General features: G+C 59.7%; 1 protein-coding gene across 5 annotated transcripts in view; it reads left to right on the top strand.

The window, feature by feature from the left end:
- Nucleotides 1–15,424, top strand: part of UNKL (unk like zinc finger) — a 31,017-nt gene extending 15,593 nt beyond the window's left edge. The window contains exons 8-15 of one of the 5 annotated variants that reach the window (XM_065923969.1): nucleotides 380–465; nucleotides 3,499–3,561; nucleotides 5,956–6,133; nucleotides 11,440–11,532; nucleotides 12,014–12,241; nucleotides 12,837–13,039; nucleotides 13,167–13,424; nucleotides 13,968–15,424. In XM_065923969.1, coding sequence (XP_065780041.1) covers nucleotides 380–465; nucleotides 3,499–3,561; nucleotides 5,956–6,133; nucleotides 11,440–11,532; nucleotides 12,014–12,241; nucleotides 12,837–13,039; nucleotides 13,167–13,424; nucleotides 13,968–14,120 — 1,262 coding nt within the window. In that variant the 3' untranslated portion in view covers nucleotides 14,121–15,424. Of the gene's footprint in view, nucleotides 1–376; nucleotides 466–3,498; nucleotides 3,562–5,955; nucleotides 6,134–7,673; nucleotides 7,735–8,684; nucleotides 8,704–10,490; nucleotides 10,510–11,439; nucleotides 11,533–12,013; nucleotides 12,242–12,836; nucleotides 13,040–13,166; nucleotides 13,425–13,967 lie in introns of those variants that run through there. The other 4 variants (XM_065923967.1, XM_065923971.1, XM_065923972.1 and 1 more) reach the window with 4 other exon arrangements.
- Nucleotides 15,425–16,024: the final 600 nt, after the last annotated feature.

Below are 16,024 nucleotides of genomic sequence, written 5' to 3'. Positions count from 1 at the left end.
ACGTGCCCTCTTTGCCGGGAGCGGGCAGGGCTCATCTCGGGCGAGGTGACTGGGAGGGTCGGGGGCCTCTGGGCCACCTGGAGCCCAGCCTGGCCCCACCTCTGGGTGCCCCAGGGTCCTGAGTGTGGTCACTGTGGCCAGATGAGCCCGTACAAAGCACCTGAAGGGGAAGCAGCCTCGGGTTTGGGAGGTGCACAGACGCCACCCCCGGGAGCTTCCTCCTAAAGCTGTGAGCGTGGGTTCCCCAAAAGACCTGAGGGTCCCCTACGGGTCAGCTCATACCTGTCAGAGGCTCGTGCACATTCACCCACCCCCCCAGCTTGGGGTCCCTTAACCAGAGTCTCAGCCAGCAGCCACTCAAAGCCCCCTTTCTCAGCAGAGAGTCTCGGGATGGCCGGCGACTGGGGCTGCCGCGACCTCGTCCTCACCAGCGTCCCCGCAACCCCCAGCGGGCAGCCCGGACACGTAAGTGGGGGCATCCAAGGAGGATGCCGCTGCCGTTTGGTTTGAATCCAGTGTCGGGCACTCGGATGGGTGTGGTCTTTGGGTGATGCGGTTGGAGGCGGCCTGCCTGCAGGATTGGTGACATAGAAGTGTCTAGAAGAGTCCTGGCCGAGTCCTGACCCAGGTGGACTTGCTTGGCCTCGCGTTTTGTCAGACACACACGTGTCAGTCGTGTGCAAGGCGTGGTGTCTGGCTGAGGGTGAAGAAGGTCCCCCGTCGGGCAGGCAAGGTCACGCTGGCGGCTCCCCAGTGAGGAGCACAGCTGACAGCTTGGGACTCTGTGTCTGAGGTGCAGGTGTGTCTCGGGGGCGCCGTCTTGGGGTAGCGAGTCACAGGAGTTCTTCCTCTTTGCCGTCGGTGACTTCGACAAAGCCGTCTGTAGGCACTGCCTCCACGTCTGCCTGCAGACAGAGCTGAGTTCTTTCAGTGGGGCAGGGAGTTGGGCTGACCTCCTGGGCGATGCCCGCCCTGTGCCCAGGTCGGGCTCCCAGCTCCACTGCTGCCGTAGACAGGGCTGCACCTGGATGTACCCCCCTCCTAGCTCCTCTTTACCCTGAGGTGGGACTCCAGTGCAGTCCCTTCAGGGTGAACAGCGGTGGTCCAGCCACCACTTCTGGTTGACCTTATGTGAGCTAGAACTCAGGAGGACCTGAGACTGGAATCTCCAGAACTGGAAATTGAGGGAGAAGTTAAGATCCTCCAAGGAGTTGTTACGGAATCCCTTCTACTGCTCACCACAACAGGTCATAAGTCAAAAGAATGAGTTTTTGGGGCAAGGAACAGCAACTTTATTCAGAAAGCCAGCAGACCAAGAAGATGGTAGACTTGCCCAAAGAACCCAGTTAGAATTCAGACTTCTGCCCTAAAATGGGAGTGGGACTGTGGTTGGTTGGGCTAGCCTGTATATTTCAGACTACAGGCAACATTCTTTTAGTGATTAGCTTGTAGCAAAAGCAATACAATACAAATGTTAACCTGAAAGAGATCCAATATGGAGTCAGATTTGTTCTTCTCTGTTACAGAGTGTCCAATAAAAGATTGGAGCAAAGTGTTTTAGAGTGAAACATCCAGCCTTCCCCTCTGCGGGGAGCAGGACCTGGAAACTGGCTGTTGCTTCTGCCCCACATTTTCAGCAAATGCTCAAATAGACTTTGAGAGTCCAGGAAACATGTGGGATCTGAGGCACTGGGATCAGATAGGGCCCACGCCTCTCGGTGTGAGGTCAGGGATGATTGGTTTGGTCAAGGCCATAAGGGAATACATCGGTTGGGGTATTTGGAGAGCCTCAGACCTCAACATGGGTTTTGCTGTCCCAAATGAGCCATTTTCATTTAAGGTGATGCTGAGGGGACTTACTTGGTGACCTGGTAGACTGGAGCTAAGACTGAGCTCCCAATGCAGGGGGCCTGGGTTTGATCCACCTGGTCAGAGAATTTGATCCCATATGCCACAGCTAAAACCAAGCACAGCCAAATAAATAAATAAATATGAAAAAATAAATAAACCAAGTGGGGGCTCAGACTAGAGGGCAGCTTCCCTTCCCTGTTTCCCAGAATCTCATCACCTTTGACAGCCGAGCTGAGCGTGAGTGAAGCATGCTGTGCTCAGAGGCCCACTGCTCTCACCGCCCTCCTCCCACCCCGTTCCAGAGCTTTCGTGCACAGCTCAGTGCCTGCTCAGTGTGATGGGAGCTCCTGACATCGTGGAGCATGAGCACCACCCCCCTCCCCGGCACAGGACAGAGGCAAAGGGGCCTGGAGGGGGCAGAGCCCTGGGACTTGATGAGGAAGCCAAGCGGAGCTGTTTCAGGATGGCCTGGCTCCTTCACAGTGTAGCTTCTCCTTAGAGCGAGGGTCCCAGATCCCAGGCCAGGGCCTTGGAGCCATCATCGCCCAAACTGGGGTCGCAGAGTTACTTGTGGAATTCTAGGAAACCAGAGATACCCAGATGGCCTCAGAGTTGAGCCATTGGGCAGGTAGAAGGGGCACCAGTCAGGGCCAGTGTGAGCATCACTTCTCCACCCTCCACAGGTCCTTCTGCAAATCCAGAAACCAAACAGGATGGGGTGACTGGAGCCATCACAGGTTCACTTATCACAAGATTAGACACAGAAATCAGAATAATTCTCAGGCCTGCAGGACGTTTCACAGCAGCTTTGTGCTGATGTTTGACCTGAGAGAGTCCAGGCCCCAAACGCCGCAGGCAAAGCCATCCTCATGCACAATTTCCCCAGAAGGTGGTTCCTGCGGGTCAGGAGTTCCACATGAACAGGCAAGGGGGGGGAAAACGGTTCCCTCTACCGTTCTAGGTTTAGTGTCTGGGGTCCCGGAAATTAAACTGACCAAAGCCAGCTTACCTGGAGAAAAGATTTATTATTTATGCATTAGGATGCTAGACCTGGGGACTTATCTACCATTTTAACAGAGTGGTAAACTGTGAAGAAGTGGCAAGACCTAGGGGTTTCTGCTTTCAGGAGCTGAATTATGGGATAGTAAAGACGTGGGGGAAATAGTGGAAGAGGAGGGTTACATAGAGAGTTTGTGGTGAGGTTCAGCCTCCTGCAGCCCTGAGTGATTTGAATTCTCTGGGATGAAGCTCTTCTCTTCCTCTTAGGAGGGAGGGGGCTGTGTCCAGGCCTGAAGGAGAAGGCAGAGAATCACCTTCCAGGAAACCATCCTTTGCCTCAGGGGTTGACTTTCCAAGACTCTCCCCGCTCTGGAGGTGCAGCCCTACCTGGGATGCTTTGTTTGACGCTGTGGGTTCAGGGACTTCTCACCTGCCTCCACATGGCCCAGCCGAGAGCTCAGAGATCCATGTCGGGTGCGGGAAACGGATCCCAGGAGAACTGCCGCAGAAGCAGTGACTTGAAAGCCTTTTCTGTTTCCTGGACTTCAGTGCTTGGCCTTTCCTGCCTTCCTGGTGGAGCTTAGGCCTCTCTCTGTGGTTCTGATCAACTGCTGCTCCTTCCAACAGCCAGTACGTTTTCTGTTGCAGGCAAAGCGGAGAGAGTCACCTGCCGACGGCAGCCAGAAGGCCAGTGAGCAGGATGGCAAGCAGGTACCTCGTGCTGTCTGCGACCGACCTCTGCCTGTGTTAGGACCCTGCACGCAGCTGGTCACACTCGCGCCCGCCTCACACAGTGGCCGGGCTGACGTCCTCCTGTGAGACAGCTCCTTTCTCGCGGTCTCTATAGAGTCGCCTGTTCGTGTGTCCTTTGTTTTCATGTTTTAAAAAATGTGCTGTACCTTAGAAACAACAGAACTCTTCACGTTTCCCCCCACACTGGGGAAAGAAGAGGTGCCCTTCATGGTCTTCTGTGTGGGTTTCCCAGGGCGGCCGTGACGGCCCCACAGACTGAGGCTTAAACCTCAGGCCTTGGTTCTATCCGGAGCCCGAAGTCACAGACGGGGGTCGGCGGCGTCGGTTCCTCCCGTGGCCGAGTCTGCCTTCCGCCTGAGGGCGCCGTCTTCGCTCTGCTGTTCGCCCGGGGGCGCCGTCTGCCCGGGGGCGCCGTCTGCCCGGGGCCTCCCTCTGCCATCTGCCTGGGGGCGCCGTCTTTCCTCTGCTGTCCGCCCGGGGGCGCCGTCTTCCCTCTGCATCTGCGTCTGTATCCGGTTGTCCTTTTGCCATCATGATGTGACTCCTGTTGATCAGGACCTGCCCTGACAACCTCGTGTTCATTTGATTCCCTCGGTGAAGGCCCGACTTCCAGTCAGGTCCCGCCCAGAGGTGCGGGGGTCAGGACCCCCACATCTGAGTTCCAGCCAAGCCCACAACAGCGTCCATTGGTGAGCCTGGCTCCCTCTTGGGTCACAGCCTGGGCTTGTTCTCACCTCTGAGAGAGCTATGAGGCTACATGGAGGCTCCCCCCCAAGTCAGACCCTTTCTCTCTGTTCTGTGCCACCCAGCTTCCTGTGTGCTCATTTAACCGAGTTGTTTGAGAAAGGATTTTTTTTCAGACATGGGACATGTGTTTTCCTGCCACCGTGAAAAGGCAGAGGGAGCTTCGCCAGCTTTGCAAGGCTGGGGCCTGGCTGGCGGGCAGCGAGCATGCACCCTCTGCTCGGAGCTTTCTTTTAAATCCCCAAGTGGACATGGTCTCGCTGTTTTCTTTTCTGCTGGTTTTCTTGCCCTGAGGGTGCCTCCCAGGGGACTTTTCAGAGGGAGATAATTAGGACTTTTTGCCATTAGGAAGTTCTGAAGCCATCTCTGAAGTCTGCAGGATGATTGAAAGTAAAAATACAACCCAGTTACTTTGTGACTTTTTAAAAAGATATTGAAATCGAGACATTGCTCATTAAGAATCTGAAACATGAAATGGTGGCTGTGGTCTCAGGGCTGTGGAGGAAGGACCTGGAAAGGAGTGGGGTGCATGGCAGGGGACCCCGAGAGGGCCAGGCGGTTCCTGATGTGATGTGCGAGCTGTACCGCCTCAGGCGCTGTGAGTAGGCTGGCCAAGTTCCATTTACCAGCCAGTGCTCACCTGCACCCAGGGACCCCCTCCGTCCTGTCCCAAAGCCAGGCTCCAGGGACAATGAACAGGGGTTGGGGGGGCAGTATTGGAAAGCCATCTAAGAGGGCCCCTGGCACCCTTGAGCTTTCCACTTGTTTGAAGGGTCTGCTGGAATGCCCAGGGGACGCCATGGCCTTGAGCCTCCTGGCTCTTGCGGGCAATTGGTGCTCAGAGCTGCTTTGGGGACCCCTTCCCTGCATGTGGGTGCCATCCGCTCCTCCCCAGGACGTCTGTCTCCTCCTGCAGCCACCGAACCCTGAGCCCTTGGGCCCCGACAGCAAAACCCAGACGACACACTGTCTCGCTTTACTATAGCCTCTGACTTCTAGTTTCCTAGTGACCTTGGAAAGCCCTGAGGCCTGACTTCATAACTCAGTGCCGGTTCATTTTTATCACTGCCTTTTCTGTGCACAGTGTCCTCCATGTTCCTGGCTGTTTATCCAAGATTGTGCCAGTTCTTTTCCTTTTAATCTATCAAATAAAGATAATGTGAATTGCCCCAAACTTTTGTTGTTGGATAATGAGATGACAAGATTATTTCATCTAAATCATCAGAAGCATTGCTGGCTGACTGCTTATGCCTGTGGTGGCTTCTTTCTTGACTGCTGCATCTGCTCTGTATCTATTATCATGATTCTTACTATTGTCATTAGTAAGAATGACACTCTCTGGATGCACTTATTCCCATCCCTGGGTGGTCAGCAGCTTACAATTCTGTGGTGATGGTTTCTAACTAACCAGACGTTTAAAGCCCCTCCCTCTAGAATATCTGGAAAAGTAGTCGGCTGTCTCTGGTCTGTTTTGGGGAGTGAAGTGACCTGGCCTGTCCGTTGTGACTCTGTCGTTTCTGCCCCCCAGTGTCCTCTGTCACTGCACGGCCGTGGTCACATTGCTGTCCCTGAGCCAGCACTGGCTCATCCTGTTGTGTCTTTGCACAGAGCCACCTGGCGGTGTTGGCAGTGGGTCACCCCCTCGCTCCCAGCGTGAGTTCCAGCCTCGCGTCCAGCCTGGCGTCCAGCACCGGCTCAGGCGGCTCCTCGCCCACCGCTCTGCCTGCCCTCTCGGCCCGCACCCACCCGCTGGACCCTTCCTGCAGCGCCGGCGAGGGCGTCCCAGGTAAGCCCGGGGCTCTGTTGCCTCTCTGCACTTGCCTTGACGCCTTCCCTTGACACACGCGTGTGTGCGCACTCTCCTTTGTAGAAGAGCGTTTCCCCTGCCCCTCCGGCCGTGCTGCCCCAGGGAGCGCCTACCTCGCTGGGCGCCGCGGGTGGCAGAGGGGATGTGGCGCCCTCTGGCGGGCCAGAGCGGCAGCACCACCGAGAACCCGAGGCTTCAGAGAAATGATGGGGGCCTGTAGGGGTGCCCAGGGCACCCGAAGGTGGGACAGTGACCAGGGTGGGGAGCAGGAGGCGTTCCCAAGGCGCGAGCAAGGCTACCAGCTGCGGAGGCGTCCCTGGCGGCTGGGCGTCCTTGTGGGTTTGTGAACTAATCATCCATGTAATCGGACGTGGGGGATCGGGTTAGGGGCGGTGGTCGGGGCGCAGAGCCCTGGCCGGTCTGTAGTGAAAGCCCAGTGAAGAGTGGAGCTGGTGCGTGAGATGGCGCCTCCCAGGTCATGCCGATCCCCTGGTCCCCGTCTGGGCAGTGGGCACCTGGCTGTTGTGGGAAGTCACGGAACGCTGAGTTGCCCTTTGGCCCCGGGAGGAGAGCCATGGCTGACTTTTCCGCTGTTGGGACCCAGAATCCGGAGTGCACAGGTCCCCCACCCCCCCGCGCTGCGGGGCTGACAGATGCGGGCTGCCTTGCTTCCCCCAGGGCCATTCAGGCTTCACCTCTGCGATGTCAACTGAAACAAGCCGGTGCTGCTTGCAGACCTCCCCCTTCATGGAGCCCTTTCAGGGCCACTGGGCAGGTTCCTCTTCCTTGCTTTCCACCTCAAACAAACAGGTGGAGTTCACCTCCCTGCGGAGTTCACCGCCAGGTGGCTGGCAAACGGTGGGACCCCGGAGGGAGGGACCCGGGGCTGTGGGCAGCTGAGGACAGGGTCACGACCTGTTGACCCACGGGCGCTGGGTTGAGCGTTTTACTTGAGCCGCTGCGGGTGGACAGGGTAGGAGCAGCCGGCTGGTGGCGGGTCTCGCTGGGATCCCACTTTAACCCACCAAAGCAGCCCTCGCCGCGATGGTTTTCGCACATCTTGGGCGGGTCCCAGCACGCCGCCTATCAGCGCCAGAAGAGGCAGGTGCTGGTGCCAAGAGGTGGAGTGCCCCGCCGAAGGCCCCTGCTCTGGGCGGTGGGGACGTGGTGCTCCGAGGACGCGGAGGCGCGAGGCGAGCACCAGTTCGCAAGCACCTGTCCACAGTGCGCCGGCCGGGCGCGGCGGGGCGGGGCCAGAGACCAGGGCAAGGGGTTGAGGTAGAGGGGCCGTGTGCAGGGGTACCCTGGGGGCGGGGCCAGGGCGGGGCCGGGGTGGCGGGGCGGGGGTACCCAGGGGGCGGGGGCGGGGCCCGGGGTAGCGGGGCGGGGTGATCTAAGGCTTGCGTCACCGGGGCGGGACACTTAGGGGGCGGGGCATGCTGTCTCGGGGCGGGGCGATCTCAGGTTTGCGTCACCAGGGGCGGGGCCGGCGCGGGCGGGCGGGGAGCGGGCCGCGTTTGAATCGGCGGCGGCGGTGGCGGCGGCGGCGGTACCAGCGCGGGGCGCGGGGCGCGGGAACGGTGAGTCAGCATCGTCAGCCCCGCGCCGGTAGGGTGCGGGTCGTCGTTCCCCGGAGCTGCGGATGGGGCGGTACACCGACTCCCCTCGCTAGATGCGCCCCCCATCCCCTCCCCACAGGCGGGCCAGGTGACCTCTCAGGTGCGGTGCATCCGCCTCTTCCCGTCGCCGCCCCGCCCGCCCCCTCCCCTCCCAGTGGCCCTCGTAGCAGTCTGCAGCACCCGCGCCCCGGACCAGGTGTGACAGCCAGGGGTCCGTGCCAGGATCTTAGGGGTTGCGGAATGAGGCCAAAAAACCTCCCATCTTTAGGAGCCTGCTCTGCAGGGGCGCCCGGCGCTTCCCTGCGTGGGCGCCATCCACCGGGCTCTCCAGGGAAACCTGCATCGCCTAGCGGAGGTGGGTCTCCCGCTCCCAGGTGAGGACTGGGTCCCTGCCTTGTCCTGCTGCGAACTGCCGTCGCACTATGGGGAACTCAGACCAGCAGTGAGCCGCTGTGTCGGGTGCGTGTCCATCCAGCAATCAGCTGAAGGACAGCCCGCCAGGGGCATCCTGGCACGCCCCAGGGTGTGATGGGTCAGGGTTCCCAATTCTGGCCTCTAATTCCTTGAGCTGTAAGTTGTCCCCGTGTGTCCCCAGGTCCTGGGGACCTGGGCATCCCTCAGATGTGCTGTGTCACGTTGGGAACTGAGCTTTGCCAGGGCTGTTACTCAGTAGTTTTCAGCTAATTGCTCACTAATGTCTGGGCAGTTCCTGGCATTTTGACACAGCGGGTTAGGGGTCAGGTGACTCAGTCACGTAGATTCTGAGTGTTAAAAGTCATTTCTTTTGAGAGAACATCTCAGAACCTGGATCTAATCTCAGGGAGCAGTGGGGTCTGTAGTAGGACGAGAGAAGCAGCGCTGATTCTCTTGGGGGCCGGGACACCTTTTGGGGGCGCCTGCCACCACCCCACACAGGCTGTGGCTTGTCAGGTGAGAGTGGGTCCTGGCTGTGCCCTGGCTGCTCCTGAGGGGGGCAGGGCAACGGCAAGGTCCTTCTGTGCTGAGTCACAGGGTGGGGGTGGGGGAGTGGGATGAAGTAAGTGCCTTCGAGGTGAGGAAAGGCTCCTGCGCTCAGTTTATTTTCATCCATCCATCCCTTCCTTCCTTTTACACACCTTTGTTAGTTAAAAAAAAAAAAAAAAAACGTTTCTGAAACTCTGTCAGCTTTGAAGCCGACCTCATCCCCCCACTGCAGGGTGAAGGGCTAAGTCCACGGTGTCGGGCCCAACTGACCGGCATGTCCCGGGCAGAGTAGACATGCCAGGCCGGTTTGGGAGCCTGGGGAGGTGGTGCGGGCAAGTATGCAATGGGCGGGTCACCCTGCTTATGCGCAGCAGGTGGGTCTGCACGTCAGCCCGCAGTGGTCTGGGTCTGAGATGGACCACACAGTCCAGGTGATTTGAAGGGGAGAGATTCTGAGAAGGGTTTTGGAGGCTGAGCAGGAGTTTTCTCAGAACTGCTGGGGCTGATGGAAGCTGTGTGTGAAGCTGCCGCCCAGAGCAGTGCTGCGGTGTGAAGGCAGAGAGGAGCCCTTGCTGGGGAGGGGGCGGGGGAGAGAGGGTCCTGCTGGGAAGTGTGGACCAGTCACTGAGGCGGGTGTCTTTTCCGGGAGGCAGGGCTTGGGACATGAAGGGGTTGGCATCCCTGAAAGTCTCCTCCTGGGGCAGAAGAGGTCAGGGTTGGGGGGCAGCCTGCAGAGATGGGGGCCCTAAAGGGGTGGGGGGGGGAAGAGCTGAGGAACGCGCTGGGTTCCTGCTTAGCACGTGGGTACCAGCACAGCAGCCCAAGGGAGGCACCCACGTGCACAGTTTGCTAAGGGCCTGGGGCTGCCATGGGGCCCCTTTTGGCGGCAGGCGGTGATGCAGCCACACTGGAGGACAGCTGGTGTCTGCAGGTCAGAACCACGGAGGTCACTGGTGTCTGGGTGTGGACAGCCACAGGAGGGGCCGCGGGCCTGCCCAGGAGGACGGGAAGGCCGGGAGGTGACCCCAGGCAGCGGAGGGAAGAGGGAAAGGTGGAGGGTGGCGGTGAGGGTGTTTAGGAGCTCCACTCAGGGCTGGGGGGCAAGGCTGGGACAACAGTTTGAAGAGTGAGATGGAAACTGGGGATTGCAAGAAGTGGGGGTCAGCCAACTCGGGGTGGATTTGGGTGAGGGCCTGTGGGGCCTGCAATCATGTCTTAGAAAGGGTGGGAGTCAGAGGCGGCCCCCTTTGCAGAGTTGACTGTGGCAGGAGGGGTTCTGAGAGGCCTGGAGCCCTCGGCCTGCGGGAGGCACTGTTGGGCACAGAGAACAGCCTGACGAGGACAGGTGGTCCCAGTTACTGTGGGTTAAATTAAAGGCCTGCCTCAGCCCTGCACTCTCTGCCCCTGACCCTGGGAACGTGACCTTATTTAGAAACAACTCTTTGCAGGAAATTCCCTGGTGGTGCAGCGGTCAGGACTCCTCGCTTTCACTGCCCAGAGCCCAGGATCAACTCCTGGTTAGGAACTAAGGTCCTGCAAGCTGTGAAGTGCAGCCTGCCCCCCACCAAAAAATAAAAAAATAAAACCTCTTTACAGGTGTAATTAAGGTAAAATGAAGTCATTAGGATGGGCCCTAATATGATATAACGTGTCCTTAGAAGAAGGAAATTTGGACACAGAACACAGGGGAGGGAAGACCGCGTGAGGACAGAGGTACTGGTGGGGCTGGAGCGTCCACAGGCCGAGGACCACCGAGGATTGCCAGCTGGGAAGGTAGGAGGGAGGGTCCCTGGAGCCTTGGCGGAAGCACAGCCCTCTGCTGCTTGTCGGCCGCTGTCCAGGGATTCTGCCACGTAGCACCAGGCAGTTGGGGGTGGAGGCGGGAAGCTGACCAGAGCAGGCAGGCCTGACGAGGGTCCCATGGTCCACTCTGGGCTGGAGGCTGAGGCCTCTCTTAAAGTGGGCCTCGGTGTGCCCGGCCAGGCATCAGGGGCACTGTGGGGCCCTGTGGCCAGCAGGGGGCATAGGACCGGGCCATACCAGAGAGGTCCCAGCCTTCTGGAGGGAGTGCTCCGGAGTGGACCCCGGTGGGGTGGGGGCAGAAGGGAGCTGGGGCAGCAGCGCCACATCTCCCCAGACCTGGATGTGGCTGTGCTGGGGGGCTCCCCCGGACCCTGGTCCTCAGGCCACACCTTCCCCGAGTCATCCCCATGGGGCCACGGGAACTCGGGGGGTTGGTGGACCTGACCTTGGCCGTCCCGAGACGGCGTCCCGCTCAGTGCCAGGGCCCCAGGAGGGCGTGTTATGTGGGGACAGTGGGGGGTGGTCAGCACCAAGGGGGCCACGGCCCATTCCCCTGTCCCTTTGATAGGGCTGGGGGGTGCACGGGGGTCCCCAGCAGAACAGGAGGGAAACAGCCCTGCCCACTTGCGGGACCTGGTTTGGCCCTGGGGTGGAGGTCAGTGCAGGTACCCTCCACGTCGTCTGTGAGCCCCTTTCTCCCCGTGGACATCGCCCTCCTCGAATTTTCTTTACTAGGCAGGCATGTGATCTGGTTAGATTTTACCAAATGATCAGAAACTGAGTCAGCAAAATGAGGGCTGTGTTGCCATGGCTATAGGAGGGGTGGGCCCTGAGCCCAGGCGGGTCCCCACGCCACAGGAGCCTGGGTCCCCCCTCGGTGACACTGGGTCTGTCCCACAGGATCCACCCTAGACCTTCACCTCGGTGACATCAATCTCGCGCCCCCGGATAAGGACCTGGAAGAGCACGACGGCCGTGACCTGGGACCCACAGGTGGCCCCTAAGCCCGCGCCTTCCAGGGCTGCCCCTGGTGCCTCTGGGGTGGGAGGGGTCCTGTCTGCCTCCCTGTAACCCCCAACCTCGAAGCCCCTGCAGAGTGGGGGACAGGCCTTTGTGGCGGTTCCGAGGAGACGGGTAACCACTGCATTGGTATGAAGACAAATGGGTTCTCGGTTCACGTCAGATACTGAATCGTTTTCTTCAATGTAAAAGTTAATCTTTTTTTTCTCTCATCTTAAACCACTTCTGGGGCCTAAAACGTCCTGGGACCACTGTGCCCATGGACAGGTCACCCAGGCGGGCCTAGAGAGCATCTGAGGGGTGAGAGGTGTGGCCTTCTCACCTGGGTGGGGGTCCCCCAGCTCAGGGCAGTGCCAGGTGATGCTGGGGCAGAGGGTCTCGTGTCGTGTCTGGTCCCTGGGGCTGCAGCAGCCACCTCCCACTAATCTGACGTCCCCCCGCCAACTCCATGCAGGTCAGAGGTTGCTGGGGGGCTCGGCCCCCGTGGCCATACCGGGCTGCCTGCCGCGCTCCCCATCCTTGCACTCCTCCTCATCCCTGTCCGCCTCCCCGCTCGGCTCCTTCTCCCAGTCCCTGCCGGGCCCGCTCATCTCCTCGGCCATGACGCCCCCCCAGCAGCCGCCACCCCTCAAGTCAGAGCCCAGAGCGCTGGGCCCCGCAGCCTCGTCCTACAACTCCTTCGGTGAGTGGCCTTGCGGGGCCCTGGGGTAGGGGGAGCCACAGTGCTGTCCATCATGTCCTGTTGCCGCTGCTTGGCCGCACGGGCCCAGAGAGGGGGCCTGGGGTTCGCACCTGGACCTCTGGGGGGTCAGCGTGCCTGGGACCCCTCACTGCTCTAGGACGCCACAGTGGTGGGACCAGCCTCGCAGGACCTGCCTCGAAGGACCTGCCAGGCGCATGACGTCAGCAGAGGCCAAGCACAGAAGCAGATGGATTGGCAGAAACAGGAGACTTGTGACCTGTTTTAAAAGAAACAATTTTTTTTTTTTTTTTAAAGAAACAATGTTTTTAAATACTTGTTTTACTCTCTAATGTCACATAAGTCAATAGATGTCACTCACGTAACCAGAATCCCTGTGGGGTCCTCCGGGTCCTAAGTGTGGACAGGGTTCTGGGACCAGGGTCTGAGCTCCGCGGCCCCCACGACACAGCTCCTCGGGCGAGTGATGGCGCAGGCGTCCTTGTCGGGGGGCAGGGCTGGGGTCCCCGGAGCTGGCTGAGGGAATGCCCAAAAGGTCCAGGCTCGAGCACACTGACGCCAGCTTCTCCGCACTCAGGCTTGAACGGCGTCCCCGGCAGCATCTGGGACTTCGTCTCCGGCAGCTTCTCTCCCAGTCCGTCCCCCATCCTGAACGCCGGCCCCGCAGCCTCCTCAGGCGTGAGTCCCAGCAGCGCCGAGCTGGTCCGGGTCCGGCGGCAGCTGGACGAGGCCAAGAGGAAGATCCGGCAGTGGGAGGAGTCCTGGCAGCAGGTGAAGCAGGTGAGCTGGAAGGAGCTAAGGGGCGGGCGGGAGGGGCAAGGGGGCGGGGGCCACGGGTGGGCGGGGCGCGGGGGCGGAGCAGGGCATGGAGGGGAGATGCCGGCTCACCGCGGCTCCTGGGTTTCAGGCCTGCGACGCGTGGCAGCGGGAGGCCAAGGAGGCCAAGGAGCGGGCGCTCGCGGCCGACAGTGCCCGGCAGCTAGCGCTGCAGAAGAAGGAGGAGGTGGAAGCGCAGTTCCGACGGCTGCAGGAGGAGCTGGAGGGCCGGGGCTTGGCCTCCGCACTCCCCGGGCTGCGCGGTTGCGGCGACATCGGTGCCATCCCTCTTCCCAAGCTGCACTCGCTGCAGAGTCAGCTGCGCCTGGATTTGGAGGCGGTGGACGGGGTAAGTCCAGGCTTGTCCTCAAGGAACCAGCGGGCTGAGCACTGAGGTGGGGCGGGTGGCCCGGCACAGCTTCCGTCCGCTTCCCCCTTGCCTCCTCTCAGCCACCGTGCCCCCCTGGACAGGAGCCGCGTCGCCCCCGTCTTTGGGTAACCCTCCAGGGTCCCTGGTCACCCTCCTGCTGTAGTGCTGAACCCGCTGCCCTTGGCTCAGCAGGAAGACCCTTCCACAGCAGGCATTTTGTTAGAGGCCCGGGGCTCCCCGGCCCTGCCTCTCACGCAGGCCACTTCCCTGTCCCGGCCCGCACACGGGCTTTGGCTTTTCTCGCTGGAGGCTGTTCAGGAGCCAGGGTCCATCCTGCCCAGGCCCCTCCACGGGCCGCCTGCCTGGCTCCCCTCCCCTCGCCCTGTGGCGGCGCAGGCCCTGGGAGCCCAGCCCCACCCCGGAGGGGAGGCTCGTGGTGGATCCTCCCTCCCTCCTGGCTCCTGGGTAGCCGCAGGAGGGCAGCCTGCCCCAGCCTGACAGTGCTCCATGCCTGGCCCACAGGTGATCTTCCAGCTGCGGGCAAAGCAGTGCGTGGTGTGCGGGGAGCGGGCGGACGCCGTCCTACGGCCCTGCCAGCACCGCGTACTCTGCGAGCCCTGTGCGGCCAGCGCCCCCGAGTGCGCCTACTGCGCAGGCCAGCCCCTGCCCTGGTGACCGCTGCCTCACCTGCTTCCTGGTGCCACCGACATCGCGACCGCAGTCCCGCACGGCCCACCCACGGCCTCAGACTCTTCCTCGCAGACCCTGACGCCCTACGAGGTGTTAAGGCAGGGTGACCCCTCGGGGTCTGCGGTCCTGACAGCACTGTGACTGGATCCTGGGAGCTCGAGTCCCGAGAAGCACTTTGTAGACGGAAGAGTTTAGGTAGAGGTTCTGAGGTGCTCTGAGCTGCTTTGAGGTTCGTGTTTTTAATATGCGATAATATGAAGCTTTACACGTGTACTGTGAACAGAGCACTTCCTCTCGGTCTCTAAGCCTGTAGCACGGTAACCATGCTAGTTCCTATGAGATTAGTACTTATGAAGTGAGCATTTATCTAGTAGTGAGAGATACCTAGGATTTTTACAGTTTTCAAATTAAGTGCAAACCAATAGTATTTATAGCAGAGTGATTATTGAGAGACATACACATGTAGATGAAATTTTATGAAGGGAATTCACTTCCTGAACGTGTGCACAGTAACAGCAGCATCAGTGGCAGCCTGTGGCCGCAGGCCCCGCCCAAGTGCCTCCGCCTCGGAGAGCGGGGGATGGCGCATCCCTCCTCCCTGGACAGGCCAGCGAGTGTGAGTTGGCAGGGCAGCGGGAGGGCCCTCGGTGCTCCCCTCCTCCAGGCTCGCTGGTGGGCGTCCCGGCTGGAGCCACGCCCACAGTCGCCCAACCGCATGGGAGATACTGTTGCCAGGTCTGCCTGTCCAGGCGGTGTGATCACATGACCACAGCTGGGGGAGGACCTGGCCACTGTGAGGGCTGTGTGGGGCAGGGCTGCTGGGAACAGATCGGCTCAGTGCTGGCTTCGGGCTCTCCTGTCTGTGTCGGGTCACTTTTCCGAGGAATCCGGGAGGAAGTAAAAGGTGTAGTTGACCGAGACCTTACTTGCAGACATGGATAGGGCAAGGATCTCCCCGGAGTCTGCTGTGGGCGCGAAGCGGGGACTGGGCCCTGGCCCGAAAGGGATCAGCCGCCCCTGCCCACCTGCCTGGGGCTGTGCCAAAGACTTTATATAGCATTTTTTTAAAGTGCAAAGTGACTAGGTAAAAATTTTTATCAGTGACCAAATTAGAATGTATTTACTACAGTGAGAGACTGAAAACCTTTTCTTAACGTAAGACACACTGATGGGAAAGCTGTCATTCAAAGGTGGGTCCATGGCTCCGTGCAGCTTGCCCGCTGCTAACGGTAACTGACTCAGTTGTGGTGAACCTTCTTTGTTTCAATTATAGTGATGATGATTTATTAGCTCTTAGAAATTACCTATATTTTGTGCTACTGTTATCACTGTTTAAAGTTTATTTTTATTAATATTTATGCACTTGTTTCCCATGACAGGCCTTTGGCCTTCCAGGGAAATGGGACAATGTCTGTAATCGACATCTAGCCTAGACATTTTCAAATTATAAACAGGAACAATTAAGCTTTAGGTGTATTTATAAGCTACTCCGGTCAGTACTCTCTGTGGGGCTTGGGGAACTGGAGGCGCACCCCCCAGGTACTTGCTGGCTCTGAGGACAGGTGTGGTGGGAAGACCAAAGAACCACCGGGGTGCGGCCCCTGCAGCTGCCCTGGGGCCAAGCTGGCTTCCCAGGCTGAGCCGGGCTCAGTGTCTAGGGGTGTCACTGTCCCGCACTCAGGCGACAAGGGGGTGCTGGGTGTAGCAGCTGAAGCTACGTTGTGCTCGGCAAGGCCGTGGTTCTTGCTGCCGAGTATCAGCTCCTGAGAGCTCCGTGTTAGCAGTGACATTCTGTCGTTCCACCATCTGTCGCTGTGGGCAGAAGACCTGACTCCTTGTGGATGCTTCACACAAATTAACTTATGGAAGCCCCAATCTGTATGTTAAGA

This window comes from Muntiacus reevesi, chromosome 2 (genome assembly GCF_963930625.1).
Source record: "Muntiacus reevesi chromosome 2, mMunRee1.1, whole genome shotgun sequence".
Taxonomy (NCBI): Eukaryota; Metazoa; Chordata; class Mammalia; order Artiodactyla; family Cervidae; genus Muntiacus; species Muntiacus reevesi.
The sequence above is the reverse complement of the archived record's forward strand: the minus strand, read 5'-3'. Positions and strand labels throughout refer to the sequence as shown.